The 10,000-nt window shown below is 42.3% G+C and overlaps 1 protein-coding gene across 2 annotated transcripts in view; it reads right to left on the minus strand.

Annotated features, from left to right (window-relative positions):
• LOC128692652 (uncharacterized) overlaps positions 1-10,000 on the minus strand; it is a 140,351-nt gene that overhangs the window by 57,371 nt on the left and 72,980 nt on the right. For both annotated transcript variants that reach the window (XM_070089922.1, XM_070089923.1), the window contains exon 2: positions 7,947-9,079. In XM_070089922.1, coding sequence (XP_069946023.1) covers positions 7,947-9,053 — 1,107 coding nt within the window. In that variant the 5' untranslated portion in view covers positions 9,054-9,079. The remainder of the gene's footprint in view (positions 1-7,946; positions 9,080-10,000) is intronic.

Below are 10,000 nucleotides of genomic sequence, written 5' to 3' on the forward strand. Positions count from 1 at the left end.
CTTCCTTTCCCTTTCTATTCTCTTCCTTCCTCTCTCCCTCTCTCTCTCTCTCTCCTCTACTCCACCATCTCACTAACCACTAATAACGGGTTATGTGATGGAGAAATTAAAGGGGAATATTATCTATAAGGACAGACACGCTTTCCCGTGATGGAAAAGTTGAAGTTATGGGTGTAAGAGAGAGAGAGAGAGAGAGAGAGAGAGAGAGTTTTATTTCATATATTTCTGTTTGACAGAGGCTTATATATATATATATATATATATATATATATATATATATATATATATATATATATATATATATATATATATATATATATATATATATATATATATATATATATATATATATATATATATATATATATATATATATATATATATATATATATATATATATATATGTATATATATATATATATATATATATATATATATATATATATATATATATATATATATATATATGTATATATATATATATATATATATATATATATATATATATATATATATATATATATATATATATATATATATATATATATATATATGCTATGTATAATCATTGTTTTAATTCTTTGTCCTCTTCCTCTCTGTAATTCTTTCTTCCATTATTCGTTCTGTCTCCCTCACCTCTCGACAATATCTAATGTCCATCTTTAACAATAACAAAAAAATTTCGAGAACGTCAGAGCCCCGACCCAAAAGAAGAAAAGTTTTTCGAGTTCTTATGGCGATAACAATCTCATGGCAGTGGCAGGATTGCATGTCGAACTGGCCAATTACACCGACTGCTCGTTGACCGGATGGATGAGTCTGGCTCACCCGGCTTGACTGTGTAATGGTACAGGCGCCGTAAGAGGTGATTACGGTGTGGGGTGCACCAGGGTGAGTCGCTAGTTAGCTGAGGTTTTTGTGTCTGTGTGTATTACCATGATGAGTTGAAAAAGTTGCTTTTAGGAGGCGAGGTGATTCGTTTTTGTTCTGTTGTGAGGTGTTCTGTTGTGAGGGTGTTCTGTTGTGATGGTGTTCTGTTGTGTGGGTGTTCTATTGTGAGGGTGTTCTGTTTGTTTTATTTTGAGGTGTGCTCTTGTGAGGGTGTTATGAAACCTGGCTAGTTCCAGGTGAGAGCTTTGTAAGCCCCTGAAACCTGGCTAGTCTCAAGTGAGGTCTCTGAGAGCCCCTGAAACCTGGCTAGTCCCAGGTGAGGGTCCTGAGAGCCCCTGAAACTTGGCTAGTCCCAGGTGAGGGTCCTGAGAGCCCCCTGAAACCTTTCTATTCCCAGGTGAGGGCCTGAGAGCTCCTGAAACTTGGCTAATCCCAGGCGAGGGTCCTGAGAGCCCCTGAAACCTTGCTAGTCACTGTAACATCACAGACCATAAAAGTGTTTGATAGTGTCTTGTTAAGACAACTTAGCCAGTTTTATTGAAAGCCATAAAGTCCGGCGCACATGAGTTTAAACCAAGAATCTGACCTTAATTGCATATAAAATGCTACAACAGGTCAACTTAGTCAGCTGGATGGCCAGATCTGCAGAATGCTTCGTTCATTGGAGGCCCCGAGTTGTAGTTTAGTACAGACATAATGTACAAGCAAGAAGGTTGCAACTACTGGAGCACCAACTCAGGGCCTCCTACGTTATAACTCAGGGCCTCCTACGAGTGAAACATCCTGTATAACAGAGCATAGGAAGTGGTAGCAGAAGAGACACCATCCATTTTTTTTTAAAGCTGAGCACCACAAGGTGTATGAGAGATAGTAAGCAAACTCTTGTGTCAAAGATCAGTCACAGGAAGACTAAAGGAGATTTGACGTAACGTGTCTCTTAGTGAGAGCCGCGTCTCGCTGAAGCGAAGCCTTACTCTGTCTATCTCTGTCTGTGATATACAAGAAGGTACTGCTCTTACATCATGTAGACAGAGCAAAACTGTATTTAAAGGGGATTACCAATAGACCTCTGGTTGTCTTCAAGACCCCTTGATTTTCTTCAAGACCGCTGGTTATCTACAAGACCCCTATCTGTCTTCAAGACCCCTGGTTGTTTTCAAGACCCCTGGTTGCCTTCAAGACCCCTGAATGTCTTCAAGACCCCTGGTTGTCTTCAAGAGGGAGCTGGACAGACATCTAAATTCAATACCTGACCAACCGGGTTGATCAGGAGCTGAGCCACAGCGAGGCCTGGTCACGGACTGGGCCTCGTAGGTGTAGGGGCTAACCCCCATAACACTCCCCAGACATACTCCAGGTAGCCATGTGTCTCAATGAGCTTCATAAAATCTTATTCTGCCCATTTGTCAATAATCTATAACAAGGTACAGTTCTTATACGACCGTATCTCATCCTCATTCTCACAGCAACCATAGCAAACAACCACTCATTATCTGTGAAAAATATTGAAAGTTCAAAGGTAAACACCGCTATAAACAATGGCAATAAGCACAATAATACTTGATCATCAGAGAGACAGATTCCAACTCAGAGAGACAGATTCCAACTCCTTCAATGCGCAAAAAATGCGCCAAAACTAGCACAGACAGACTTTTCATGCCCATGCAAAAACAGGTTAACTGACAAGAAATAACAATATCAGAGAGACTAACCTTAGGATAATAAATCTAAGAAAATATAGCCAAGGCATTAAATAAATTACAGGTTGGATAATGAGGACTTTTAAGTGAAGCCACGATAATGATGGTAGCTCGGTTGGTAGCGCACTCAGCTCACACCCGGGTTTTTAGTTCCATCCCCGGTACGGTTGGAAATATTGGAGGCGTGTTAAGACACCCGCTGTCCCTGTTCACTTAGCAGTAAGTAGGTACCTGGGTGTTAGTCGACTGGTGTAGGGTCATTGATGTCAGCTATGGTCTGTATAAGTTATATCATGTACCTATAAAAAATATTAATACCGTTATTATTATTATTATTATTATTATTATTATTATTATTATTATTATTATTATTATTATTATTATTATTATTATACTTTGTTGTCTCGTCTACAATACTGTGCTGATGATGGGTGCTGCCAACGCCAGTATACCACAAAGGAAACCTTCAATCTTCTCAACGTTTCGCTCTGTGTATAGCTGCATCAGGTGTGAAACGTCTTTTATAATAAAGATATACTTAAAACAAATGTAAAGATAATTTACTGTCTACACAGAATGAAAGAAATTTTTACTATTGAGATAAACCCGAAGCGAAAAACTCACTGTCAGGAGGAAAAAAAACTGAGAACGAGTGTGGGCTGAACCGTGGCAAGTGCGTGACGAGCCGTCTGTGTCCTGTGGAGTACCTTTTACAGCCCCATGACAGGTGTAGCCGTATTACAAAGGCACGGTGAGCCTTCTGTAGTTCAGTGAAGTACAGTTTATAGCCCTATGGCGGGGGCAGCCCTATGACAAGGGCACTGTGATTCTTTCAACTCCGACTGAGCCATTCCTGGCACTCAGGCCGCAGTTAGAGTGCCAGAACGACTCAGCAGGTTCTCTGGAAGGTGTATTGAACACCTAACGTCTAGCAGGAGTGGCAGTAGTAGTGGTAGTAATAGTAGTGGTAGTAATAGTAGTTGTAGCAGCAGCAGCAGCAGCAGTAGTAGTAGTAGTAATGATTGTAGTTTGTGAGTGATCTGTCAACATCACGTTACAGCGGTCCTTAGAATTCACAAACAATTACTCTAAGCATCGCTTAGAAAAGAAAAATATCTGATCCTCTTACCTTTTAAACTAATGAATTCAATGACAATGTAATGTAGACACTAACCTAACCTACTAGGGCGAAGGAAGCAGCAGCAGGTGTGTAACACAGTCAGTCAAAACCAGGGGTTTTGACTGACTGTGTGTCATCACATGAGTGTCCCGCGCAGTTAAGTTGGTACTTAGAAGAGGGTTTCAAGGAGGTGCTAGCTGATCCAAGGCTGAGCTGGCAACATAGTTAGGTACTGAGTGATGGACCGGTGCTGGTGATGCAGGTGGGTACTGAGTGATGGACCGGTGCTGGTGATGCAGGTGGGTACTGAGTGATGGACCGGTGCTGGTGATGCAGGTGGGTACTGAGTGATGGACCGGTGCTGATGATTACTGAGTGATGGACCGATACTCATGTTGACTAAGGACTGAGTGATGACCGGTGCTGGTGATGCAGGTCTGAGCTGCTGGTGATGCAGGTGGGTACTGAGTGATGGACCGGTGCTGGTGATGCAGGTGGGTACTGAGTGATGGACCGGTGCTGGTGATGCAGGTGGGTACTGAGTGATGGACCGGTGCTGGTGATGCAGGTGGGTACTGAGTGATGGACCGGTGCTGGTGATGCAGGTGGGTACTAATGGACCGGTGCTGATGATTCAGAAGATACTCATGTTGACTAAGGAGGGTGATACTCTGGCTGTTATTATCTGAAAGAAGGTCGATCTGTCTCTCTCTCATTCACACACACACACACGCACAAAAGTGCAAAGGTTTGCAACAAGATTAGTCCCAGAGTTAAGGGGAATGTCCTACGAAGAAAGGTTAAGGGAAATCGACCTAACTACACTGGAGGACAGGGGACACAGGGGGTACATGATAACAACATATTATATACTGAAAGGAATCGACAAGGTGGACAGAGACAGGATGTTCCAGAGATGGGACACAGCAACAAGGGGTCACAATAGCAAGCTGAAAACTCAATTGAGTCAGAGGGATGCTAGAAAGTATTTCTTCAGTCATAGAGTTGTCAGGAAATGGAACAGTCTAGAAAGTGATGTAGTGGAGACAGGATCCATACATAGCTTCAAGAAGAGGTATGATAAATCTCATGGAGCAGGGAGACAGAGGACCTAGTAGCGACCAGTGAAGAGGCGGGGCCAGGAGCTATGAATCGACCCCTGCAACCACAATTAGGTGAGTACACACACACACACACACACACACAGGGGCCAGGAGCTGAGTCTCGACTCCTGCAACCACACATCTCTCTCATTTCAAAAAAATTCTAAATCCCTGTATTTCCCGTACGAATTTCATAGACCAATTTCATCAGGACCAATAAGCGCCCCACACACCTTTCACAGACTGAAATCTTCTCGACCAATCACCACACACCTTTCATTGACTGAAATCTTCTCGACCAATCACCACACACCTTTCATGAACTAAATTTCTCCCTTGATCCCCAATTGGCTGCTTTTTACGCGATCAACACCGTCCCTAATCCAGGAAATTTCGCGCAATAAATTTTCTCGACCTGACAACCTGAAGCAGGTCATGTGTCTGATGCATTTATATATATATATATATATATATATATATATATATATATATATATATATATATATATATATATATATATATATTGCAATGTTAAAAGATGCATAACACCCACAATGGGGGAGTTAAATGATAGCTCTAGGCCCTTCGTGCTTCAGCCAACACTTTCTCAGGAATTTGCAATGTTGCAGAGGTAACAGAGACTCCGGGCAGATGCAACTATGGGAGCATCTTTTCCAATAGCAACTGCTTCCATGAAGGCACCTACCTGAACTCTCTCTATTCCCTCTGCAACATTTCAAGCTCCCGAGAAAGTGTTGACTGCAACACGAAAGGCCTCGAGCTATCACAGTAAACAGGTGATATCACTATTTTTTTTTTACACTATGCTTACTTTGCAACATAAAGATAAGCATTACGTTATATGAGAGACAAAAAAAAAAGTATTGAAATAAGCCTACTGCTCATATTCTTTTTTATTTTGATTGGTAGAGAAGGGATTAGAAGATAAGAATCCAATCCCTGGATGAACTACTGATGTGGTTAGAGTTTTACTAGGATTGGAAGGATAAACATTTGAAAAATTGATTTGGTAGATGATTAGTGAGAAGGAGGGAAGGTGGGAGGGAGGGAGGGAGCAGAGGAGGGAGGGAGGGAGCAGAGGAGGGAGGGAGGGAGCAGAGGAGGGAGGGAGGGAGCAGAGGAGGGAGGGAGGGAGCAGAGGAGGGAGGGAGGGAGCACAGGAGGGAGGGAGGGAGAAGAGGAGGGAGGGAGGGAGCAGAGGAGGGAGGGAGGTACCAGAGGAGGGAGGGAGGGAGCAGAGGAGGGAGGGAGGGAGCAGAGGAGGGAGGGAGGGAGCAGAGGAGGGAGGGAGGGAGCAGAGGAGGGAGGGAGGGAGCAGAGGAGGGAGGGAGGGAGCAGAGGAGGGAGGGAGGGAGCAGAGGAGGGAGGGAGGGAGCAGAGGAGGGCGGGAGGGAGCAGAGGAGGGAGGGAGGGAGCAGAGGAGGGAGGGAGGTAGCAGAGGAGGGAGGGAGGGAGCAGAGGAGGGAGGGAGGGAGCAGAGGAGGGAGGGAGGGAGCAGAGGAGGGAGGGAGGGAGCAGAGGAGGGAGGGAGGGAGCAGAGGAGGGAGGGAGGGAGCAGAGGAGGGAGGGAGGGAGCAGAGGAGGGAGGGAGGGAGCAGAGGGGAGGGAGGGAGCAGAGGAGGGAGGGAGGGAGCAGAGGAGGGAGGGAGGGAGCAGAGGAGGGAGGGAGGGAGCAGAGGAGGGAGGGAGGGAGCAGAGGAGGGAGGGAGGGAGAACTGGTAACCAGACCTGGTATCAGGTCAGATAATGGCCGGGCTCAGCTTGAAATCATTTATTGTTATACCTTGATGGATCTCATGAGTCGTTAATTAATTAATTAGATAATGTTGCTGTCTCACCTACTATAAATATATATAAATATATATATATATATATATATATATATATATAATATATATATATATATATATATATATATATATATATATATATATATATATATATATATATATATATATATATATATATATATATATGCGGAAGAATAAGAATAGAAAATATATTATGTAAAGTGTCTTAGTGATTTAGATATAATAACGTCTTATTAATTCTGAGGCGATACTTGGGTCATCAACTTTATTTTTGATATTAATATTTTCCCAGACTGGATCATCAACTTACAGGTGTTACCATTATATATAATTATGCAGCTGCCTTCCGCTCACCAACGAAAATCCGCTGTCTTGAGCGAAACAAAAGTGCAAGTGGAGATGTATAATTATTTCGTTAGTCTTTTTTTTTTTCATTGTCTGTTGTTTTTCGGAAATTATTTTTTCGAATCTGTTGTTGAGGAAGCGATAAAATCGTTGGGGAGGAGGGGGGGTCATGCATCGTCTAGGGAATGGGAGGCAATGGGGTTCGATATTAGATTGGGGAGCTCCATTGCCTTTGTTCAAGAGCCTTCTTCAACATCAATGCACGTTTAAGAGCATAAGAAAAATGGAGCACTGTAGAAGGCCTACTGGCCCATGCTAGGCAAGTTCAAGTCATTGCTCTGGATGCATTAAATATCTATATATAATATGGAAATATTCATAAGCTCTCAAAATAACGGTAATATTCGTAAAATTTATATATATATTTTCTTCATTTTTTATAGTTTTTGCAAAGTAAATTTGGTATTTTTCACTTAATATTTCAGGCATTTTTTTTTTCAGAAAATGTAAATCAAAGAGTTAATATGACTAAAATTTATAATATTTTATGTTTCTGAGAAAGTTAACATCACTTTAATTTCCATATACTATTTAACGCATCAACTATTTGTGTTTACATCTCTAATAAACATTTGGGCAATGCCCCACAAGGATGACACCAAGTGTCAATAGTGTCAATGATAGCAGTGTCATGTGACACTCAGGGCTCTAATTTTGACAACAGATGATAATAATTTATAACATAAAAACAGGTCACATTAACATGGAAATGAAAATTAGACACATATCAGATATCTGGGTATATTTATTGTAATATTTAGCAACAGTGAGAATTATTACAATAAAGATACCCAGATGTTGCACATGTGTCTAATTTTCATCTTGTCGGTATTGTGTATCATTCTTGTGCAACATGAAAATGAGCCACATAAACATGACAGAGATAAACACTCACGTGAATCATGGAGCCATCAGCCAGAAGCACAGCTGAGGGAAAGAAAGGCAAGCCTAAATTGGACAAATCGAGGTGACCTGACCGTTGTGCCTCTACCACCCGCAGGTCAATCACTTCTTGTAGGTTAACCACTGACCTGCAACTCCCCGTCACTGGGTCACCTTTGGTCAGGTCAGAGGTCACGATGGTCGGTGGAATTATAGTAGGGTTATGTTTTTGGCCGGGAGATTCGCTGGTGGTGGTAGTCAATGTACCACCGGTTTCTTGGAGAACCGGAGAGCCTCTGGGAGGAGTTGCGGCCATTCTTGAAGTAGCCTCTTCCTTCTTGCTAGCAGAAAGAGCGTCATCCGCACCAAGTTTACTCGGAATTATCGTTGATTCTTGCTTCTCTCTGTCACCTTCATCGCTGTTGCGGTGAAGATCTGGAGAGATTCGTTCACTCGTCTCACTCCCGGTGTCAGAGTCGTTCCCGAGATCCTCTGGTTCTTCGAGGGGCTCCCGGGGTGTGTCCAGCGGGAGAGCCTGGACGGAATTGTCGTCCGCAACGTCTTTGTTCATCCCATCTGTGCTGGAACCGAAAGCCGAGTCTTTGGAACTTTGAGTTACCAGTCTGTGGGGAGGTGAGCACTCTTCTTCCTCCACGGACACATGCGTTGAAAATAAATTATCGCTAATATCGATCGCCGTGTCTACAGAGTTTTCATTTTCGTCCTGTGATTGTTCGTTAACGTTATTATCCGAGTCTCTAGACTGGCTGAATGAGCCGTAACTCGTGTTCGATTGGCTGGCCGAAACGTTGGTAACATCTGACTGGTCACTGAAATCATCCATTTCGTTGAATGACTTCTCCGACGATTGCAAGCTACCATAAGCATGATCAGATGGCGCTGAAGTGTTCTTGTTGGGCAAGGTCGACTGTGGGGCCGAGCAAGGTCGAGGGGAGAGCACTGACCTGACCCCCACTAGGGTCATATCAGGTTGACTCCTGAAGGCGAGGGTGTTGGTGCCTCTCCGGGGATTGGAGAAACGTTTGGTGGTGAGGGTGTTGGGGACACGTCGAGTGCGGCTCCTCCCGTGTATGCGGGGAAGACCTGGAGACTGTATCATGGGCGGCGCTCCTGCTTACATATATCCTGTAGAGGAAGATAAACCAAGATCAGAAAAAAAACTAAACCAGAAATCTGTACTTCCGTGTGCTTGTACGTACCTACTGGCGGTTCATACGTACCCTCGGACGTATTCTTTCTCCCCCTCCCCCCTCCCACCAATACCGACAACGACACAGATAACGACAGCGACTTCTCGTAACCCAGAACAATCGGAATGTAGTTACTAAGCAAGAAAGACAAACGAGGCGAAATTGGAGAGAAAAAAACATCTTCTCTTGTGTTTGTGAAGCCATAAATATTACAATCAGAAAAGAAAAATTAGTTCCGAGACGGCAAAAAGTGTATCATTTTTATTACTAATAAATAACGTCAGAAAATCAAATATATATATATATATATAATAAACAAATGTTCTTGAAAATAAATCTCTTTCGTCCTCGACATTAAATTATGTGTATTGCTTTTTCTTCACGATTTTTTGAGTTGTCTCAGGCAAGACCCGAACCCGACCCTTGATACTCTCTCTCCTGACGACCCTTCAAGGAAGGCCACTTGATCTAAGGGACTAGTTACCCTTCACTTACCTACATCAAACATGACTGACACTCATTGTGCCATATATATATATATATATATATATATATATATATATATATATATATATATATATATATATATATATATATATATATATATATATATATATATATGTAAATATATAGGGAAGTACCACCTCTATAGCTGGACTGGGGACCCTCATCCTCAGAGAAGACAATAAACGTACCTCAGGGAAAACTCAAGGTTCTCCCCGGAGCTATTTGAATATTTTCTTCTCCTACCACCCCCTATATATTTTTTATTCTATGTGAACATTTATTAATAAACAAAATACATTTACAGAAAAAAACATAAACATGAATACAATGGCACAATGTATCAAAGATC

This window comes from Cherax quadricarinatus, chromosome 30, assembly GCF_038502225.1.
Source record: "Cherax quadricarinatus isolate ZL_2023a chromosome 30, ASM3850222v1, whole genome shotgun sequence".
In the NCBI taxonomy this organism is placed as follows: Eukaryota; Metazoa; Arthropoda; class Malacostraca; order Decapoda; family Parastacidae; genus Cherax; species Cherax quadricarinatus.